The 23,042-nt window shown below is 45.4% G+C and overlaps 2 protein-coding genes across 5 annotated transcripts in view; one reads left to right on the plus strand and one right to left on the minus strand.

The window, feature by feature from the left end:
• LOC112606554 (RNA-binding protein 4B) lies at nt 1-14,486 on the plus strand. Of its 3 annotated transcripts, none has more exons than XM_025357158.1 (4): nt 1-1,175; nt 1,855-2,278; nt 10,195-10,871; nt 12,990-14,486. In XM_025357158.1, exons 2-3 carry the CDS (start codon nt 1,867-1,869, stop codon nt 10,860-10,862), a joined length of 1,080 nt encoding a protein of 359 aa, XP_025212943.1. In that variant the 5' UTR covers nt 1-1,175; nt 1,855-1,866; the 3' UTR covers nt 10,863-10,871; nt 12,990-14,486. The 3 variants fall into 3 exon arrangements, with proteins under 3 accessions (XP_025212943.1, XP_025212942.1, XP_025212944.1); XM_025357157.1 differs by having other exon boundaries at nt 13,900-14,486; XM_025357159.1 differs by lacking the exon at nt 10,195-10,871 and having other exon boundaries at nt 13,900-14,486.
• LOC112606553 (RNA-binding protein 4) overlaps nt 11,103-23,042 on the minus strand; it is a 33,809-nt gene continuing 21,869 nt past the window's right edge. Inside the window, exon 3 of one of the 2 annotated variants that reach the window (XM_025357151.1) lies at nt 11,103-13,624. In XM_025357151.1, coding sequence (XP_025212936.1) covers nt 13,548-13,624 — 77 coding nt within the window. In that variant the 3' untranslated portion in view covers nt 11,103-13,547. Of the gene's footprint in view, nt 13,625-22,202; nt 22,307-23,042 lie in introns of those variants that run through there. The other variant, XM_025357154.1, reaches the window with a different exon arrangement.

A 23,042-nucleotide genomic window follows, 5' to 3' on the forward strand; every position in this document is an offset into this window, starting at 1 on the left:
CCGCCTCCCGGGTTCCAACGATTCTCCTGCCTCAGGCTCCCGAGTAGCTGGGATTACAGGCGCCCGCCGCCATGCCCGGCTATTTTTTGTATTTTTAGTAGAGACGGGATTTCACCATGTTGGCCAAGCTGGTGTCGAACTACTGAACTCGTGATCGGCCCGCCTCAACCTCCCAAAGTGCTGGGATTATAGGCGTGAGCCGCCGCGCCCGGCCCGCCTAAGCTTGTTTTTACCGCCAGGAGGTGCCCTTGGACCACAGCTGAATTCTCAATGCTAGACAGTTGGGAAACTCACAGTAGCCTAGACTTCCAGCGTGGTGTGGACGAGGAGACCCTGTCCCACCCCTGAACTAGAGACCTCGCTGGGCCTCTCCACCAAGTATTCCTCTCGTGTGTTCACCACAGACCAGGACTGTGATGGACACACAATGAGAGAGAACCAGACCACGGATACTCACGAGCAAACAAAACATGACTAAGCGTAGCCTGGGTAGCATTGCCTCTTAGGCCTGTCCTAGTTTTGCCAGGTTATCCTTCTGCCCCTTCGTTCTCAGTTTCCGTACCAATAAATAACACGTCTGTAATGAAACACTAAAATAATGTTTAAAGCGCTACAAAACAATGACTAGTTTTGCTTAAAATGTGGCGCGCCTGTATTTCTGAAATGTTGCCCCAAGCTGCCACAGAGGCCGGCCAGCCCGCTACGAAAGCCCCTTTTTAGGGCCCTCGGGGAGATTCCCCTTTGTCATTAGCTCTCCGGCCTCCTCAGAGGGCCCAATAGCAGGACCCATTGTGATGGTGAGTGACTCCCCGGGGCCTCCGCTTTTCTAGGCAGTGGTTGCGTCCAGAGCCCCTCTGACGCAGGAGTGGCGACCCTTTCCAGGGTGATGACTGGCTGGCTGGGACTGGGGGTGGACTGACCTCCGCGGCGCTGTGCCGCCACCAAGAGGCCCCGCCCCCGTGCTGCGAGGTCATTTGTATGCAGCCTCGCGATTGGTCACTCGGCTCCCGCGAGGGGAAGGGGAGGGAAGCAGCGCGTACTCGCGCGTGCGTGAGCTGGTGCGTGAGCTGGCGCGCGAGAAAGGGCCCGGTCGCGTCGAGGCTCGAGCGCCCGTCGCCATTTTGTAGGGTTCTCCCTGACGCGGGAGCCGCCGCCGCCGCCGCCGCCACCCGGAGGTGCGAGGGGGTCTTGTGTGTGTGATGTGGGGAGCTCGGGGGCGGGGCGGGGCGGGCCGGGCCGGGCCTCCTGCAGAAGGCATGGCGGGGATTTGGGTTTCTCATTTTGCTGCGGGAGGTCCGGGGAGACAACGGGAGGAGGCGGGACCGGGTCTCCGGAAGGAGGCGGGGCAGGGGTCGGGTCGAGTCTTTGTTGGAGCGAAGAAGCTGGAGGGTGGGCCGCTGGGGGGCGGGTGGTTGGTCCCGGTTAGAGGGAAAGGGGACTTTTTTCCTTTTAGTGTATCTTGAAAGGTGCTAGTGCGTGGAGGAGAGGTACACAGATTTCCCTCCAAAACCTTGCTACCAGGCGCACTGCGATAGATACCCCTTGCCTTTGCTTGGGCTTTTCTCTTTCCTCATTTTAAGACATTAAACAGCTAATTCTGGTATTTCATTGCGCTCCATTTCACAGAGGTGATAGCCTGTGCTATGCATGCTGACCCTCGACCTCCTGTTTCCATGTCACACATAGCTCGCACTTCTCAAGAACAAACCGCCCTTCTACTGAGGAAGAATAATGAATGTCTATGCGAGGGTCTCTGAAGGTGCAAGAACTTTGGAGGATTAGATGAAAATGCTGCAGTGCACCGAAATTTCCCACCACACCCCTGACTTTTGAAATCTTGTTTTTCTCTCCCAGGCTCTTGTCAGGATGGTGAAGCTGTTCATCGGAAACCTGCCCCGGGAGGCCACAGAGCAGGAGATTCGCTCTCTTTTCGAACAGTATGGGAAGGTGCTGGAATGTGACATCATTAAGAACTATGGCTTTGTGCACATAGAAGACAAGACGGCAGCTGAGGATGCCATACGCAACCTGCACCATTACAAGCTTCATGGGGTGAACATCAACGTGGAAGCCAGCAAGAATAAGAGCAAAGCTTCAACCAAGTTACACGTGGGTAACATCAGCCCCACTTGTACCAACCAAGAGCTTCGAGCCAAGTTTGAGGAGTATGGTCCGGTCATCGAATGTGACATCGTGAAAGATTATGCCTTCGTACACATGGAGCGGGCAGAGGATGCAGTGGAGGCCATCAGGGGCCTTGACAACACAGAGTTTCAAGGTGAACTGCTCTGGGCCTGGGTAGTAGAGCCGAGTGGGGTCTAGCTCAAGACAGGCAAGAACACAAGACTATAGAACTGGCAGGGTGGTCTCTTCCATTCTGTTTTAGCTGGAAATAATAGATTATGTTTTCCGCTCTTAAGCATAGTTTACCTCTGGGGAAGCAAACACTTCCCCTTTTCAGGTTTGCTAAGATGTTGCTCACCGACTGCATAGAATCGCAGACTGTGGGTTACTTTATCCTGCGAGATTCTTGCATTCATTCGAGTGCTGTTGGAGGTGTAATCTGCTTGGGGAAACGAGTACCTCATGAGAGAAGGGAAGATAAAGGTCTGTGGCTTACCTGCGTCTTTAGTTATGATCGGGAAGCCTTATATTTGAGGGTTTAAGTGCTTAAGATTTATATTCTTTATTGCTTTGGGTGATGGATACTGGTGGGAAAGAAGAAAAAAGACATCTAGAGGAAGCCCTGTATTATACATCTGGGCGGCAGGTCGATCTGCGGGAGTATCTTTTGGTTGCTAGATTTGTGCGATCCATTCAAGCAGAGCCAAAAAACATGCCGTGGAGTGTTCTGCTCCACCTACTATTATTTAACCCTAAGAAAAAGAAATTTCTAAATATATCAGACTAAATGAGAATGATAGTCCCGCTTCTGAAGAAATTCCAGTAAAAGCATCATACTATTTATACTGATGATAAAGGTACATATGTTGTCACTAATACCACAAGAGGTTGTCAGAAGACTCTAGAACTGTGCTAATATGGTAACTACACGTGATTTAGTAAATTGAAATTAACTAAGATTAGATAAAATTTAAAATTCAATTTTTCAGGTGTATACCAGACACGTTTCACGCACTCAGTAGTCATGATGCCTGTGGCTACCGTGTTAATAGAGACACAGAACATTTCCATCATCATAGAACATTCTTTTGGATAGCACTGTTCTACAAGTGTTTTGGTAATAGTATCGTCTTGGACCTCATGTTCATAGCCACTTTTGCGGTTCCTAAGTCAACACCTTTTTTGCCCTGAGTGTCATTAAAGGGGTTGTTAAGAAGTACTTTTGGATCCTCTGTTAAACCTGAAAAACAGAATGAGAAAATAAATAATGGGAGAAGAGGAAAAGTTGACCAGAGAAGGGTAAGAAAGTTTGCATAGTGGAGATCAGAGCACCATCAGGTATCTCTGGCTTCAGCCAGTAATGCCTTGGCCTTTAGCTGCTCTTTAAAGCATAGGGCAAAGGTTGCAGATACTTGCTACCATTAACTAGTGTGTGACCTTGGACAAGTGTTTTAACATCTCTCTGCTTCATTTTCCTCACTAGTATTGTCCCCACTTATAGAGTTAATGATCCCTACTGTACCTCCCTCACAGGATTGTAGTGGAGCTAGAATGAATAGATGTGAAAGTGTTTTGACAGTAAAAGCGCTATATGATGACAGGTGATTGCTGTTTGCAACCATGAGTGTTTCTCTTCTGGTTAGAAAATTATTGAAAGTGATAGTGAAGCTTTCCTTATTTGCTTTTCTTACATTTGTTTTTCTTTTTCTTATTTTGGAATGTTGTTGCATTTTCAGCTTTTAAAAGTATTCTTAATTATTTTCATTTGATGGGGGAGATCATCATGATGGACAGTGGAGACTGGGGAAGGAGGGTTTTCTCCTGACAGGTAATGAGCAAAATGTAAAAGAATGTAAAGTTGGGTACAAACTGCAGAGGTATTCTAGTAATGTAATACAGAATGCCCTTGCCTTTTAAATATATTTAATACAGTTAATTCTGGAGTTCGAGACCAGCCTGGCCAACATGGTGAAATCCCATCACTTACTAAAAATACAGAAAAACTATCCAGGCGTGGTAGTGTGTGCCTGTAATCCCAGCTACTCAGGAGGCTGAGACAGGAGAATCGCTTGAACCTGGGAGGTAGAGGTTGCAGTGAACCGAGATCATGCCACTGTACTCCAGTCTGGGCAACAGAGAGACTCCTTCTCAAAAAAGAAAAAGAAAAAAATATATATATACATATATATATTTAATACAACTGAATAAAAGGAAAAGGACAGGCCGGGCGCCGTGGCTTACGCCTGTAATCCCAGCACTTTGGGAGGCCAAGGCAGGGGGATCACAAGGTCAAGAGATCGAGACCATCCTGGCCAACATGGTGAAACCCCGTCTCTACTAAAATACAAAAATTAGCTGGGCGTGGTGGTGCATGCCTGTAGTCCCAGCTACTTGGGAGGCTGAGCCAGCAGAATCGCTTGAACCTGGGAGGCAGAGGTTGCGGTGAGCTGAGATTGTGCCACTACACTCCAGCCTGGCGACAGAGCAAGACTCCATCTCAAAACAAAACAAAAACAAAAACAAAAAAAAAAAGGAAAAGGACAAAAATATGTGTAAGAAAAATCAGTTACTTGGCCTCCCAAAGTGCTAAGATTACAGGCCAAACTATCTTAATGAAAGAAAAGCTACCTGAAGTTAGGGCCAGATGCAGTGACTCACGCCTGTAATCCCAGCAGTTTGGGAGGCCGAGGTGGGCGGATCACGAGGTCAGGAGATCGAGACCATCCTGGCTAACACGGTGAAACCCCGTCTCTACTGAAAATACAAAAAAAAAAAAAATTAGCTGGGCATGGTGGCGGGTGCCTGTAGTCCCAGCTACATGGGAGGCTGAGGCAGGAGAATGGCGTGAACCCGGGAGGCGGAGTTTGCAGTGAGCTGAGATCGCGGCACTGCACTCCAGCCTCAGCGACAAAGCAAGACGCCGTCTCAAAAAAAAAAAAAAAAAAAGAAAAGCTACCTGAATTTAAAAAAAAAAAAAGAAAAAAATCAGTTACCTTGGGGGAGTTGGCTTAGGATGAATATGTATTTTAATAAGGCAGGTATAATTAGCAAGTGAGTATCTGAATAATGCAATGGATCTATAAGATTTTTTAAAACATCACTTCCTTAGAAAGTGCAGACACTAAAATGAATAGGAAAAGAAAAATCCTGTATTTGGTTTTCATGTTCTTAACTTGGCTCCTCTGGAGAGAGCACTCTCCTCCTAGTTATAGATAGAGACATTTTTATAACCAGCTCTGGTTTTTTTCTCCCAGATGACAAAAGCAAGCTTAGCATTGGATAGTAAGTTGTAGTTTTACAGAAAATGCAATCTGGATACCAGTTTGACACGTTTCAATTTAAGTTCTTTTCAGTTGTCTACCAATGAACATGGCCTCTTAAAGGGCCATTTGAGCCCGGGTGAGGTGGCTCACACCTGTAATCGCAGCACTCTGGGAGGCCGAGGCAGGGGGATCACCTGAGGTCAGGAGTTGGAGACTAGCATGGTCAACATGGTGAAACCCTGTCTCTACTAAAAATACAAACACGCCTGTAATCCCAGCTACTCAGGAGGCTGAGGCAGGAGACTCACTTGAACCTAGAGGCGGACATTGCAGTGAGCCGAGACCGCGCCACCGCACTCTAGCCTGGGCAGCAGAGCAAGACTCAGTCTCAAACGAACCAACAAAAAAGTTCTTTTGAACCTTTATTTCTATATGTTAATGGCTGCCATTGAGGCTTTTTGCATTGTATGACTTCTAAAAGGAAGTAGCAGAATCTGAGTTTACCTTACTCTTTCAGGATCTGTTTCCTTTCTACAGCCAGCAGTGAACTCAACTTACTTCCTTAGCACACACGGTTGGTATTGGAAGACCTAAAGAAGCTATTCCCAAATAACAATCAGGCAGCTTAATTGGGAAGAATATGTGAGAGTTCAGGTGTCTTGTTTTTTTTCCCCTATATGTAAACAAGCATTAAGTCAGAATGCTACTCTGTATTAGCTACATCCCCAATATTTTCTGGATCATGGCACTTGATAGGCGCTTAGAAATTAAGACCCCAGGTTTCCCACTTCTCAGCATTTTAATGCTCTTTTCTGTTACAGCTTTCAAAATAAAACACTATTATTGGGCTGGTTTTCTGGAAAATGTTGGCAACAAACTTCAGTAACTTTTGGAAGTCTCAGGAAATCTTTAAGCTTTTGGCCTGTCCAAGTGTAGTAGAGTAGAAGAATTAATCTTTCATTTTTCTTTGCCCTGGTTCCTTAAGGTATAATAATAGAGAAGCATAGTCTTTTTCAATTATTTTTAAAACTTTAGGGTATTTAAATTAAAAGGCTAGGCTGGATGCAGTGGCTTATACCTGTAATCCCAGCCCTTTGGGAGGCCGAGGCAGGCGGATCACCTGAGCTCAGGAGTTTGAGACCAGCCTGGCCAACATGGTGAAACCTTGTCTCCACTAAAAATAGAAAAAACTAGCCAGGTGTGGTAGCGTGCACCTGCAGTCCCAGCTACTTAGGAGACTGACGCAGGAGAATTGCTTGAGCCCAGGAGGCAGAAGTTGCAGTGAGCCGAGATTGCGCCACTGCACTCCAGTCTGGGCAACAGAGCAAGATACTTGTCTCAAAAAGTAATAATAATAATAATAATTAATAAAAACAAATTATAACCATTGGAAAGACTGTGGTTGTTTTGGGTTTTTTTGTGGGTTTTTTTTTTTTTTTTTTTTTTTTTGAGACAGTCTTGCTCTGTTGCTTAGGCTGGAGTGCAGTGGCACAATCTCAGCTCACTGCAGCCTCCGCCTCCCAGGTTCAAGTGATTCTTGTGCCTCAGCCTCCTAAGTAGCTGGGACTGCAGGCATGTGCCACCAAGCCCAGCTAATGTTTTATATTTTTTTAGTAGAGACAGGATTTCACCATGTTGGCCAGGCTGGTCTCAAACTTCTGGCCTCAGGTGATTGGCCCACCTCGGCCTCCCAAAGTGCTGGGATTACATGTATGAGCTACCGCACCCAGCTTGGAGAAACTGTTTGAAAATTTTTTTTTAAACCTGTCACCTCTATTACAGATTTTTTTAGTTCTAGGTTGAAAAATTGGGCCGGGCGCAGTGGCTCATGCCTGTAATCCCAGCACTTTGGGAGGCTGAGGCGAGTGGATCACGAAGTCGAGTTCAAGACCAGCCTGGCCAGCATGGTGAAACCCCATCGCTGCTAAAAATACAAAAATTGCTGGCCGGGCGCGGTGGCTCAAGCCTGTAATCCCAGCACTTTGGGAGGCCGAGGCGGGCGGATCACGAGGTCAGGAGATCGAGACCATCCTGGCTAACATGGTGAAACCCCGTCTCTACTAAAAATACAAAAAACTAGCCGGGCGTGGTGGCGGGCGCCTGTAGTCCCAGCTACTCGGAGGCTGAGGCAGGAGAATGGCCTGAACCTGGGAGGCGGAGCTTGCAGTGAGCCGAGATCGCGCCACTGCACTCCAGCCTGGGTGACACAGCGCGAGACTCCATCTCAAAAAAAAAAAAAATACAAAAATTGCTTAAGAATCACACCAGTGGTGATGGGTGCCTGTGATCCCAGCTACTCAGGAGGCTGAGGCAGGGAATTGCTTGAACCCGGGAGGTGGAGGTTGCAGTGAGCCGAGATTGCGCCACTGCACTCCAGCCTGGGTGACAGAGCAAGACTATGTCTCAAAAAACAAACAAAAAATTGATACCTGCATCCTTTTCACAACTACACAGAGGTAGATTTTGCCACAGATAGAAACTTGAGTTCCCACCCTCTAAATAAATGCAGGAATGAAGATTGGATTTAGTTAAAAAACATCAAGGTAAAGTTGCTGGATTTTGTTTCTCCAAAAAATGGACCCAGAATCTATAAAAGTAAAGTGCAAATTTAATTGAATTTTTTTGTTAAAAATGTTACTTTTAGGTCTCTGGATTGACTCTTTTTTAGACTGTCATGGTCACTCTGACTTCGCAATTGGAGCATAGTTTGTGTCTGTCACATAGCTTAATGTCATCGTGTATTTGAAAGCCAAGTCATTTATAATCTTTTAGTCTAAATTATAGGGAACTCTGCATTTGAGATATAAATGGTGGCAGAAATCTGTGTTTCTGTTCAAATCGTAGCATTGTGGCCCCTAACTTCGAACAATTAGAAGTATTTAAATCTCTGAAAACAATGGGATGGCAAAATGCTTTTAGATATTTAGTGCCTTTTTGGGTGTCTGCTATCGGTGATAGTGGTTGCTGCCTGTGTGCTAGCAGTTGGAGGTATAAAGCCTGAGCACTTTTGTTTCTGCTAGAAACTGGAGTGATAGGACTCTTTGACATTGGGCAAAATGAATTTGACTAAAGTTATATTACTGCACTAACCCACTCCCCTCTCAGGGTCAGTGCATGGCACTGTTCTGCTGCCGTCCTGAATCGGGCTATTTCCAACAGGATGGTGGAGCACAAGGCTTCCTCTCACATAGCTGCATCCAGAACAAGGTCTGTTAAAGAGAGAGCAACTTGCTGATTGCAGGGGGCGGGATTTGTTCTGAGCAGTCCTTAAGAGTAATGAGAAGCCCCTGTTCTCTGTATCTGTGCTGACTGCGTTTTCTTTCTTCTTTTTTTTTTGAGATGGAGTCTCACACTGTTGCCCAGGCTGGAGTGCAGTGGCACGATCTCCACTCACTGCAACTTCCACCTCCCGGGTTCAAGTGATTCTCCTGCCTCAGCCTCCCTTGCATTTTCTTTTGGCTACAATTTGGAAAGCACTGACTTGATCTCCAGGAGAGTCTTGTGCAACCTGGGACTACTCTTTTTCTTTAACTGCTTTTAAAGACTTCAGATGCTTTCATCAGTAAGGGTCCCTGGGTTTGGTGGTTCACAATCCCTGAGCAAAGATTGTTTCTTCTCTTAGCTGTTCCTCACTGCTGGTCATTTCCTGGAAGCCAAAATGGATGTGGCCCATTTGTATGTGTTCTTAAGGTCTCTAGGCAAATGCTGCATTTTTCTAACTAGTAGTTAATCCCTATAAAGAATTGAAGTTACATGGCAGGATGAAATGCCAGTCATTTCATTACATGTCAACACACTGTCCCTAAGAAACCAGTACTGTTTTAAGATCTAATTCTTGTTGTTGAGAGACCTTGGTCAGGTAGCTTTCCACAGTAGCCTTGTGGGGGTGGGGCTGAGTTGACATCTGGAAGGTCTTATAATTCCCAGAGATACTAGAGATGAAGCAGATGACAAGCCAGGTATGGTTCATGTGCCCATGATTGGGAGCCTTCTGGTGACATCTGCAAAAATAGCTGGAGGAAACAAGATGGACAGATGACTGATGTGGTTTTTAAGCAATAGTAAATGCTCAGGCCTTACGAGATCCTCAGTCAGTCAGTGAGAGATGGGCAAGATGCCTTCCAAATCTGACTTAACTGAGGTTTTGTTGGTTGATTTTGAAAGTATTGGTAGAGTTTGAATCATTACAAGTAATAACAGTCTTAGCAGTGAGAAGTTGAAACTTTTCCAATTGTTGTGTTTAAGGGGAAAAAGGAAAGTTGTGGAGACAGAAGCAGGAGTGAGTCTGGTCTACTCCTGGCCTAAGTAGAAAGTATTGACTAGTCTCTGAAAAATCAAATTTTCTAGCTCTCATCTGTATTAAAACTTCAACTGCTGGCCAGGCACGGTGGCTCATGCCTGTAATCCCAACACTCTGGGAGGCCGAGACAGGCGGATCACCTGAGGTCGGGAGTTTGAGACCAGCCTGAACAACATGGAGAAACCCTGTCTCTACCAAAAATACAAAATTAGCCAGGCATGGCAGTGCATGCCTCTAATCCCAGCTACTCGGGAGGCTGAGGCAGAAGAATTGCTTGAATCTAGGAGGTGGAGGTTGCACCATTGCACTCCAGCCTGGACAACAAGAGCGAAACTCCGTCTTAAAAAAAAGAAAAGAAAAAATTTCAACTACTTTTTAAAGGAGGTTGCTGAAATAGGGTCACAGGTGTGTGTGTCTGTGTGTCGTATGACAACTAATCTACTTTCATTTAGGGGAGGAAAAAGAATGTCAATGAGTTAAAATAAATCTTACATCTGTTTCCTCAAGGCAAAAGAATGCATGTGCAGTTGTCCACAAGCCGGCTTCGGACTGCCCCTGGGATGGGAGACCAGAGTGGCTGCTATCGGTGTGGGAAAGAAGGGCACTGGTCCAAAGAGTGCCCAGTAGATCGTACGGGTCGTGTGGCAGACTTTACTGAGCAGTATAATGAACAATATGGAGCAGTTCGCACACCTTACACCATGGGCTATGGGGAATCCATGTATTACAACGATGCATATGGAGCACTCGACTACTATAAGCGATACCGGGTCCGCTCTTATGAGGCAGTAGCAGCAGCGGCAGCGGCTTCTGCATACAACTACGCAGAGCAGACCATGTCCCATCTGCCTCAAGTCCAAAGCACAACTGTGACCAGCCACCTCAACTCTACTTCTGTTGATCCCTACGACAGACACCTGTTGCCAAACTCTGGCGCTGCTGCCACTTCAGCTGCTATGGCTGCTGCTGCGGCCACCACTTCCTCCTACTATGGAAGGGACAGGAGCCCACTGCGTCGTGCTGCAGCCATGCTCCCCACGGTTGGAGAGGGCTACGGTTATGGGCCAGAGAGTGAGTTATCTCAGGCTTCAGCAGCTACACGGAATTCTCTGTATGACATGGCCCGGTATGAACGGGAGCAGTATGTGGACCGAGCCCGGTACTCAGCCTTTTAAAAACTGGAGGTGAGAGATGGGTGGGAATGGTTAAAAGATTCCATTTAGTTCCCTTGAAAGAGACCCATGCTTCATAAAGGAGGCTAGAGCCACCTGTTTGCTCTCCGGACAGTATCCAAAAGGTACAAATTACATGTTAGTCTTCAGTATTTCTCTAGCTTAGGCCACAAGTTCCATTTGGCCTGTCAAGGCATTAGTGTATGACTCCAACCAACTTGTTCCTTCTGAGAGAACAACAAATTCAATTTGATAGAACATTCTTTAATCAGTTGTAAGTATATTTGGGTTACAGAAAAACATTTGAGAGATCTAACATTTGTTATGTGCTCTCTTATATATCATCTATACGATAAGACAAATATTTTATTCTTTTACAGAGAAGGGAACCTCAGAGAGGTTAAGTATTTTGCCCAAAGTCATTTGGTAAATGGAAGATAGAGTCAGAATTCACACACAGGCCTGATTCCGAAGCTCGCTCTACTACAGAAGTACTGCCATGGTAAAGCTGAAGGGCACAGGTTCAGGGCTTAGTAATTAATATCACAGTGAGAATTTTAACCATTACTTTAGGCTTACAGTTTGCTAATAAAATTGCTACTTGAGGGCAGAGGCAGTGGCTCACGCCTGTACTCCTAACACTGGGAGGCTGAGGCGGGAGGATCACTTGAGCCCAGGAGTTCAAGACCAGCCTAGGTAACATAGCAAGACCCTGTCTCTACAAAGAAAATTAAATTAGCAGGGTGTAATGGGGAGCACCTGTGATCCCAGCTACTCAGAATGCTGAGGTTGGAAGGATCAATTGAGCCCAGGAGTTGAAAGAGGCCACAGTGAGCTATGATTACACCCCTGTATTCTAGCCTGGGCAACAGAGTGAGACCCTGTCTCTCCTTTTTAAAAAAAACAAAAGCAAAAAAACTACTTCTTGGGTCATTACCCTTTGTCAAAGGAAACTCTTCAAATATCATACCTACATGCCAGAGGAAGTCCTATAAATTTCAAATGTTCGCTTCTAAGACATTTACTTGAAAGTTGAATGTTTTGATCTTCTGCCCCATGGAGTCCTTATTAGTAATCTAGACTAGCATCTTGTTCTATATGGGCACTTAAGCCCTATTTCTCCATAGCCTGTTATGCTGTCATTTAGAGCTGGATGGTTCCCATTTCTTCCAGCAGTTTTTGTTTTGTGTTTTTTGTTGTTGAAGAGAGGAACATTTCAGGAGTTAGGTAAGTTAGATAAACTGGTAATTTTCAGATGTGTAGAAAATTGCATAGGTGGTGAAAGCCAATGCCATAGGCTCTGAAATTTTACTATTTCCTACATCAGGAAATGTGCACCAAAAGTGCTAAAATGCCAGGAATAATTTTGAGTATCTAAAGATAGATAAATCTTTTCATCTGAGTGGAAATGGCATTATGACAACTTTACATTCTCATGGTTTTCTTGTACCTTGAAAATGAGCATCATTTGGAGCCCCAGAAGCAAGGTTAAAGTGAGTTACTACTGAGTTTCTGGTGTTCCTAACTTATCCCTTTCGTATTTATGTAGAAGATAACAAAGCAGCTGTGTACAGTGGCTCGCACCTGTAGTCCCAACTATTCAGGGGGCTGAGGCTGGAGGATCCCTTGAGCCCAGGAGTGAGGGACTGCAGTTAGCCACTGCATTCCAGCCTGGACAACAGAGTGGCTCCTCTCTCTCTTAAAAAAAAAAAAAAAAAAAATTAAAAAAGGAATTTGCTTTTTTATGTGAATTGAGAAGCAAATGTTACGAACCTGTAATAAGTTGTATTCCTATATGCATGTAAACAAGTCTTGAAATCTCGAGACCACCGTGCAGCCCAGTCTGTGTTTATGTGTGAAGCAAATGATGTTAAAATTTGTAGTTTGCCATTAATTTTTACTTTTAATGCAGCTGGATCTAGCATGAGATGGGATATGCTTCTGAAGTAAGCTGGTATAAATCTATCAGATAACCTGTTTCTCTTATGTTTCAAAGTTAAATGTTAAATTCATATATTGTAGTCTTCAAAAGGTATTGCTAGGACATTTTAAAATGAATTTTGACTGCAAGCAGTGGTTGTTCAACTAACCTCTTTTTAGTGATGACTTTTAAAGAAACTTACCTTCCAGGTGTGAACCTCAAATGGACTGAATAACCCTGAGTTGGTTGCAGTCCCAGGAGCCTGATGTTAATGAGGCTGCCAGGATGAAATACTCCAGAACTGCTGGGGATACAAATTCGGGTCTCACCCTAGCAGAACTGATCCAAGAACGTCACAACTTTTGAAGTCGATTGGCACAGATCAAGACCAAGATTTGGCCCTTTGTCTGTAATAAGTAGAGGAACTTGGTGTGAGTTAACTTTTTTTTTCCCCCAGCCATTGGTGTCTGGAGTTCCCATCATCAATAGAAGGATTAGAGAATTTTAGGAGTGATTTCTTCTTTTGATTTGGCAAGGGAGATTTGGTCAATTAGGGGAACTACTGGAACTGTGGCTCTAACTCTGTGACAGTGTGACATGTAGGTGTGTTGGAATTGGGTGAATGACTGGCTGCTCCTTGATATCCTACGCCTTGTGACCATTTCTGAAAGCTTGTTTACTGTGAAAGATTAAAACAACACATTTAGAATAGTGCAGTTCGCCATATATGACATCTCAGCATCTTCTGCTTTTCCTGGACCCCAAAATTAAATTGCAGTTCTTGAAAATGTATGTATGCCCTTTGTTGCAGCAACAGTAGCCTCTGTCACAGGGGTTATCTTGCCTAAAAGATGGATAAGAAAGATGTATTTTATCACCAACACATTCTTCAGCTAGATTGCATCTTTTCCTATATAGCCATAAGTAGATTCCTATATATAGCTATTAATAGACTCCTAGGTAATTACATAAGATATGAGTTAGATCCAGTCTGACTTGGTTTTGTTTTGTTCTTTTTTCCCCCCCGTGGAATACAGGATGGGACCCAGGGCGCTTGTACTCGGAGCCAGGCTGCTCTCCAGGCATTGTGTAAGCCTCTTGTGTTGTGCTCTCTTTCAGGTAGGATAATTGCGGACTGAACCCTCGGGCTGCGGTCATATATGAGAACTTGCTCCGCGCGGTCCCCTTTGCCGGGATGTTTCCATTGCTTCATGTTTCAGTAAACAAAAGGAGTTTGTGACCAACTATGTTTTCTTTCTTAATTTAATTCTTCTAAGTTGACTTTTCTTTCCTCCTGAAACTAGTCTCTGTAGCCTTTCACTCTGTTCCTTACATTCTCAGCCTCTGAGCAGCCCTAGGTAAGAATTATGCTGGCATCCCCTTTTTCCTGTGCAGTGGAGCCCCTCTTATCTTGCTTTCCCTAGGAGTTGAATCCTTGTCCCTGCCTACCTGCAGCATCTCCTTTCCCTTTAAAATGACCATGTAGTGGCAAGCAGCCTTTTACTCTTCTGTTAGCTCTGGACTCTAACATTGAAGTTACTCTTCTAAAATTGCTAGGACCATTGGGGGTTTTGTTGTTTTGTTTTGTTTTTTTTATGTCCGACCTGTGATCGTGGTACAGCATTAGCTGAAATTTACCCTTGTTTTATTCCACGCCTCCCTTTTTTTTAAAATTTTTTGACAAATAAACGTTTCTAACACTTAAATATCTTTTTATGTTTGTGATTGTTATTTACCACCACAGTCTTTTTATTCTCTCCTAGTTCTTAAGCTACAAAGTTCAAACTAATAGATGTCAGAAATTTACATATAGAAGGAAGAATTTAAGCCCAGGCGTGGTGGCTCACACCTGTAATCTTAGCACTTGGGAGGTTGAGGTGGGCGGATCACTTAAGCCCACTGAAGTTCGAGACCAGCCTAAGCAACATGTCGAAACCCTGTCTCTACCAAAAATAAAAATTAGTTGGCCGGCTGGGCATGGTGGCTCACGCTGTAATCCCAGCACTTTGGGAGGCCGAGGTGGGTGGATCACCTGAGGTCAGGGAGACCAACATGGTGAAACCCCATCTCTACTAAAATACAAAAATTAGCTGGGCATGGTGGCAGGCGCCTGTAATCCCAGCTACTCAGGAGGCTGAGGCAGGAGAATCACTTGAACCAGGCGGCGGAGGTTGCAGTGAGCCAAGATTGCGCCATTGCACTCCAGCCTGAGCAACAAGAGCGAAACTCCATCTCAAAAGAAACAAAAACAACAAAATTAGTTGGCCAGGTGCAATGGCTCACACCTGTAATCTCAGCATTTTGGGAGACCGAGGCAGGCAGATCACTTGAGGAGTTTGAGACCAGCCTGGCCAACATGACAAAACCCCGTCCCTACTAAAAATACAAAAATTAAGCAGGCATGGTGGCAAGTGCCTGTAGTCCCAGCTACCTGGGAGGCTGAGGCAGGAGAATCGCTTGAACCCAGGAGGCAGAGGTCGCAGGAAGCCGAGATTGCACCACTATACTCCATCTCAAAAGAAAAAAAAAAAAAATTAGCTGGGCATGGTGGTGCACGCCTGTAATCGCAGCTACTCAAGAGGCTGAGGTGGGAGATTCTCTTGAGCCCAGGAGGTTGAGGCTGCAGTGAGCTGTGATCGTGCCACTGCACTCCATTCTGGGCAATGGGAGACCCTGTCTCCAAAACCACAAAAAAAAGGATTTAGTGAGGTGAGTGCTGTGGCTTCAGTAATAGGTGATGGGAAGTTAGCCAGATTCTTGAGACATTTCTAAATTTGCTACAGCTGGTGGTGAAGCTACTTTTCTCTAACCAGAGCTGCTCTTAAACCAGTTTAAAGGCTAACAGATCCAGATTAGTAGTGCTAGGAATAAGCCCTGCATCAGAAAAAGGCTGAGCAGATTCTCTCCAAGGACCTATCATGTGAACTCAATTTCACTTCATATTTTTCTGGCTCATATTAAAAAAAAAAATTTGCTTAGTTATCACCCCTCTCCAGTGTTTCTCCTTTATTAATTTTTTAAAAATAATTAAATTCACTTATGAGCTATTAAAAGAGGTCTCTCTTCCCAAGGTGCTAATATTCTGCTAGGATTAGGCTTTGGCTAAAATAAAATCCGAGCAGAAAAGCAAATCACATATTAATGATTAGCAGTGACATTTTGCAGTCACGTATGTCTTCTAGATCACGGACATCTTATTTATCTTTGTTTAGATCCCCATAGAACACATTTAATGATGGACTCAACCCTACTTAAGCTTTATTGTACTTTATATGGAAATGTTGATGTGTAAATTTTGACTACATGTGAAATTTTACCTACAATAATATAGCATTTACTTCACATATTTTATACTTAATCTTGACAGGTGAAGCAAAAATTTTCCCTCATTTCTTAGGGGAACAGACTGACAAATCTACAGAAGTTAACCTGTCCATGCACACATTCCAACCAGTGGTGAAGTACATAAGGCTCATGTTAGCTTCAGTATTCCCCAGGGAAGCAAGACTCTGTTTTACAATAGAGAAAATAAGGCAAAGATGCTGGGATTTTCTTGTGATCTGCAAGGCACTATGCAGAGCCAAGAAAAATCTGCAGATTTTGCTGGCCTCGGCAAAATCTCTGATGGTTCTCCGTGCTAGGTTTCAACCAATTTAACATAGGAAGTTTAACATATGCCGGGTGCATGGCTCACACCTGTAATCCTAACACTTTGGGAGGCTGAGGTGAGTGGATTTCCTGAGCTCAAGAATTGAGACCAGCCTGGGCAACATGGCGAAACCCCATCTCTACTAAAAATACAAAAAATTTAGCTGGGCATGGTGGTGTGTACCTGTAATCCCAGCTACTGGGGAGGCTGAGGCACAAGAATCACTTGAACCCAGGAGGCAGAGGTTACAGTGAGCTGATAATGCGCCACTGCACTCCAGCCTGGGTGACAGTGAGACTCTGTCTCAAAAAAAATAAGTAAATAATAAACATATCTTGATTTCTATCTCATTGGCAGAACAAGAAAAAAAAATTTCTGGCCGGGCGCAGTGGCTCACGCCTGTAATCTTTGGGAGGCTGAGGCGGGCAGATCACGAGGTCAGGAGATCGAGACCATGCTGGCTAACACGGTGAAACCCCATCTCTACTAAAAATGCAAAAAATTTTCCGGGTGTGATGGCGGGCGCCTGTAGTCCCAGTTACTCAGGAGGCTGAGGCAGGAGAATGGCGTGAACCCAGGAGGCGGAGCTTGTAATGAGCCGAGATCGTGCCACTGTACTCCAGCCCGGGCAACACAGTAAGACGTCTCAAAAAAAAAAATTTTTTTTATGCAGAAGAGTTCTGTATCATCACTGCCCAATAACACTTCTGGCAGTGATGGAAGTGTTCCATATCTGTGCTATCCAATTTGTGGCTACTGTGGTAAAATGAGTTACCATATGGTTAGGTAGTAAAATAAGCTACTCATAGGTGGAGAAAAAGCCCTGCAGTATTGTGTAGTTTTTATTTTAGAAAACCTTTCACCCCAAAAGAGGACTGTTGAGTAAGACAAATGTATTTCTTTCTTTAAGATGGAGTCTCGCTCTGTCGCCCAGGCTCGAGTGCACTGGTATGATCTCGGCTCACTGCAACCTCTGCCTCCCAGGTTCAAGCAATTCTCCTGTCTCAACCTTCCCAGTAGCTGGGATTACAGTCGCACGACACCACGCCTGGTGAATTTTTGTATTTTTAGTAGAGATGGAGTTTCACCTCGTTGGTCAGGCTGGTCTTGAACACCTGACCTCAGGTGGTCTACCTGCCTCGGCCTCCCAAAATGCTGGGATTACAGGCGTGAGCCACTGCACCTGGCCAATGTTTTTATTTCTAAACCTTACTTCTCATATGAGAAATTACATATTGTGAATACAAAATTCCTAGTTTCTCACTATAGACCACTTCAGAGTCCCATGAGGCCTCTCAACACTAAAAGCTCCTGAATTCATTTATCAGCTGTTTGAATTCCTACTATGAGCTAGGATGTGGGAACATGGTGATGAATGAGGCATATGTGGTTTCTGTAGCCTCAGATTTACCCCCTTCCTCGGGTTTCCAGATACATAGTGAAGCTGGCATGGCATAGAAAGACACTAGACCCTCAGGGTACTCAATGCACTGTTAGGAACTTGTCCTAAGGGCAGAAAAAGGTCAGCTGCCTGAAAGATGGACCAGGAAAGGGAAGCAACTTGCCCCAGATTGGTTTCATAGCTTGTCGGGATTTTGCTTACAAACCTGGTCCTCAGGAAGTCACCTGGCCTAGGAGATTCAGGAAAAGGAAGGAGGGGAGAAGTAAATATTCCTGGGAAGAGCTGTCAGTTTGTTGGAAGATCAATCTCATCTTTCTTCAGACCAGAGCTAGGCTCTACTGCTGAGGAGGAATGAAATGCAAGAAATGATAGAATCAGCTCCAGGACTTGTGGGGGAAGAGTGAAAAATCTGACAAGATGAATTCAATCTGAAGTGCCTTAGGTTTGCAGGGCCTTTGAGAATCCAGGCCAAATTCAAACTGCGTATCTGTCACCTCTGCAAATCCACAAGAACCCAATGAGGTAGCATCCTGGCTCTGCCAGCAATTAAGCAACTGAGGTTTAGAAAGTTTAGGCTGGGCGCAGTGGTCTACCTACGCCTGTAATCCCAGCACTTTGGGAGGTCGAGGCGGGTGGATCACGAGGTCAGGAGTTCGAGACCAGCCTGACCAACATGGTGAAACCCTGTCTCTACTAAAAATACAAAAATTAGCCAGGCGTGGTGGCACGCACCTGTAATCCCAGCTACTCAGGAGGCTGAGGCAGAGAATCGCTTGAATCCGGGAGGTGGAGATTGCAGTGAGCCGAGATCGTGCCACTGTACTTCAGCCTGGGCGACAGAGCGAGACTCCGTCTAAAACAAAAAAGAAATTAGTGGCCTGGTGCGGTGGCTCATGCCTGTAATCCCAGCACTTTGGGAGGCCAAGGCGGGAAGATCACCTGAGGTCAGGAGTTCGAGACCAGCCTGGACAACATGGCAAAACCCTGTCTCTACTAAAAATACAAAAAAATTAGGCAGGAGCCCGTAATTCTACCTATTCGGTAGGCTGAAGTAGGAGAATCACTTGAACCCGGGAGGCGGAGGTTGTAGTGAGCCAAGATCCTGCCACTGCACTCCAGCCTGGCTGACAGAGCAAGACTCCGTCTCAAAAAAAAAAAAAAAAGACTCCATCTCAAAAAGAAAAAAAAAGAAAAAGAATTTGTGACAAGTACCACAAATTACACAAAATAGGTCCAATGGCAGGGAATAATGGGAGGACATATCTACTAAGCTACAGGTGGTTTAGGAGGGCATTCCGATACTTGATCCTGAAGCTAAGATCTGAGGATAAGTTAGCTCTAAAGCAGTAAAGAGAAAGGTCCTTCCAGATTTAATTAAAACAAACAAACAAAAAAACAGCCCTCGGGCGCGGTGGCTCAAGCCTGTAATCCCAGCACTTTGGGAGGCCGAGACGGACGGATCACGAGGTCAGGAGATCGAGACCATCCTGGCTAACATGGTGAAACCCCGTCTCTACTAAAAATACAAAAGAAAACTAGCCGGGCGAGGTGGCGAGCGCCTGTAGTCCCAGCTACTCGGGAGGCTGAGGCAGGAGAATGGCATAAACCCGGGAGGCGGAGCTTGCAGTGAGCAGAGATCCGGCCACCGCACTCCAGCCTGGGTGACAGAGCGAGACTCCGTCTCAAAAAAAAAAAAACGGCCCTGAGGCAGGAAAGAGCTCAGTGTATACAACGATCTGAAAGGAGAGTCAGTGTGGTCAGAAAAGGATAGATAAATAGGGAAAAGGGCCTGAGATAATAGAGTGTGACAGAGGACACAAGGATAAGGAAAAGACAGACGTGGAGGTCACTGTAGTCATCTTGGTGGGAGAGGATAGCATGGTCTAGACTATGGCTGTGGCAAAGACATAGAGAAAAGAGGCAACATGTGATATAAACATGGTGAAGAGCTGCTGATGGTTGGGGAGGGGGTAAGAATGACTACCAGGAATCTGGCTGGAAGAGAAGGGGATAAGGAAGACTGAAGGAGAAATGATTTTAGAGTGAGAAGTCTCCGGAGCTCTATCTCAGATGTACCAAGTTGGAGGTGTATTAAGAGAACCAGCCAGGCACAGTAGCTCATGCTTGCAATCCCAGCATGTTGGGAGGCCAAGGCAGGAGGAACCCGAGGTCAGTAGTTCGAGACTAGCCTGGCCAATATGGTGAAATCCCATCTGTACTAAAAATACAAAAATTAGCCAGGTGTAGTGGCACACGCCTGTAGTCCCAGCTACTCAGGAGACTGAGGCAGAAGAATCGTTTGAACCCGGGAGGCGGAGGTTGCAGTGAGCCGAGATCACGCCACTGCACTCCAGCCTGGGCAACAGAGTAAGACTCCATCTCAAAAAAAAAAAAAAAAGAGAACCAAGAAGAAATGTCAACTAGGTCTCCAGATCCCTGAATCTTGAGCACAGAAGAGAGGTTTTGAACTGGAGATATCAAAAGTCTTTAGCACCTGGATCAGTGTTAATAACAGAAATACAATGTAAGCCACAAATGCAAACCACATAGGGAACTGAAACAGGTGAAATTAAGTTGTATTAATTTTATTTTCCCCAGATAGTCTAGTGGTTAGGAAAAAAACGAAAACAATTTTAATGTATTTTTACCCAATATATGCAAAAAAATTATCAGTCCAACATATAATAAGCATTAAAAAATGAATATATTCTTTCTCATATTATTTTATTTTTTTTGAGAGACAGACTCTTGCTCTGTCGCCCAGGCTAGAGTGCAGTGGCCCAATCTTGGCTCACTAGATCCTCCGCCTCCCGGGTTCAAGCGATTCTCCTGTCTCAGCCTCCCAAGTAGCTGGGATTACAGGCACATGCCACCACGCCTGGCTTATTTTTGTGTTTTTAGTAGAGATGGGGTTTCACCATCTTGACCAGGCTGGTCTCAAACTTCTGACATCAAGTGATCTGCCTGCCTTGGCCTCCCAAAGTGCTGGGATTACAGGCATGAGCCACAGCACCTGGCTTATCATATTAATTTTTTAAATCCCATAGGTATTTGGTACTCACATCACTGTATATGGCTCTGGCTACCACACTGAACAGCACAACTCCAGATGGTATACAAAGCCAAAGCAATGAATGAAGTCTTAAAGAGGATTTCAAACTTGGCACTACTGATGTTTAGCCACATCCCTGGGGGGAGAATCCCCCCAAATTGTGACAATTAACAATGATTTCAGGGAATCTCTGAGCCTATTCTAGTTGCCCATTTAAAACAAACAAACAAAAAAAAGTCAGCTTAGGTCAGGCACAGTGGCTCACATCTGTAATCCCAGCACTATGGGAGGCCAAGGCACGTGGATCACCTGAAGTCAGGAGTTCAAGACCAGCCTGACCACCACCGAGAAACCCCATCTCTACTAAAAATACAAAATTAGAGAGGCGTGGTGGTGCGTGCCTGTAATGCCAGCTACTAGGGAGGCTGAGGCAGGAGAATCGCTTGAATCCAGGAGGCAGAGGTTGCACTGAGCCAGGATCGTGCCACTGCATTGCAGCCTGGGCAACAAGAGCAAAACTCCATCTCAAAAAAAAAAAAAAATTAAAAAAGGGTCAGGCTAGGTGGCTCACACCTGTAATCCCAGCACTCTGGGAGGCTGAGGCAGCAAATGGCTAGAGCTCAGTTCAAGACCAGCTTGGGCAACATGGCAAAACCATGACTACAAAAAAATACAGAAATAAGTTGGGCATGCTGGCATGCGCCTGTGGTCCCAGCTACTTGGGAGGCTGAGATGGGAAAATTGCTTGAGCCCGGGAGGAGGCAGAGGTTGAACACCGCACTCCAGTTTGGGTGACACAGGAAGACCCTGTCTCAAAAAAAAGGTGGGGGAGGGGGCAGGCGAGGTGGCTCATGCCTATTTGTTTTGTTTTTGTTTTTGTTTTAGATGGAATCTTGCTCTGTAGCCCAGGCTAGAGTGCAGTGGCGCTATCTCATCTCACTGCAACCTCCACCTCCCAGGTTCAAGCGATTCTCCTGCCTCAGCCTCCGAAGTAGCTGGGACTATAGGTGCACACGATGACAACTGGCTAATATTTATATTTTTAGTAGAGATGGGGTTTCATCACGTTGGCCAGGCTGCTCTCAAGCTCCTGACCTCAAGTGATCCGCCCCCCTCCCAAAGTGCTGGGATTATAAGTGTGAGCCACTGCACCTGGCCTAATCTTAGTACTTTGGAAGGCTGAGGCAGGAGTATAGTTTGAGCCAGGAGTTCCTAACCAGCCTGGGCAACATAGGGAGACCCCATCTCTACCAAAAGATAAAAATAAAAAATAAATTAGCCAGGTGCAATGGTGCATACCTGTGTAGTTCCAGCTTCTTGAGAGGTTGAGATGGAAGGACTGCTTCAGCTCAGAAGGTCGAGGCTGCATTGAGCCATGCTCATACCACTGTATTCCAGCCTAGGCAACAGAGCAAGACCGCACCTAAAAAAAAAAAAAAAAAAGACTAAAAAATTGATCAGGGCCTGAGGATTAACTACAAAGGGGAACAAGGGCTTTTTGGCTGACAAAAATGTTCTGTATTTTGATTGCAGCGATGGGAACATTGTAACCATCAGTTATCAAAAGTATATTGTCAGAGTGGGCACAGTGGCTCACGACTGTGCCTGTAATCCCAGCACTTTGGGCGGCCAAGGTGGTGGATCGCCTGAGCTCAGCAGTTTGAGACCAGCCTGGCCAACATGGTGAAACTCTGTCTCTATTAAAAATATAAAAATTAGCCGGGCGTGGTGGCATGCATCTACAATCCCAGTTACTCAAAAGGCTGAGGCACGAAAATCGCTTGAGCCCAGGAGGTGGAGACTGCAGTGAGCAGAGATCATGCCAGTGTACTCCAGCCTGGGCAATAGAGTGAGACACCATCTTTTAAAAAGAAAAAAAAAAAGCCCCCCCACCCCCATAAAGCACATTGTCACAATGTATCAAATTGTTTTCAAAACTCGTGTATTTTATTGTTTGAAAAGAATACTCAGGCCTGGCATGGTGGCTCACGCCTGTAACCTCAGCCCTTTGGGAGGCCAAGGTGAGATCAACCGAGGTTGGGAGTTCGAGACCAGCCTGACCGACATGGAGAATCCCCGTCTCTACTAAAAAAATACCAAATTAGGCTGGACGCAGTGGCTCACACCTGTTATCTCAGCACTTTGGGAGGCCGAGGCGG

This window comes from Theropithecus gelada, chromosome 14 (assembly GCF_003255815.1).
Source record: "Theropithecus gelada isolate Dixy chromosome 14, Tgel_1.0, whole genome shotgun sequence".
Lineage (NCBI taxonomy): Eukaryota > Metazoa > Chordata > Mammalia > Primates > Cercopithecidae > Theropithecus > Theropithecus gelada.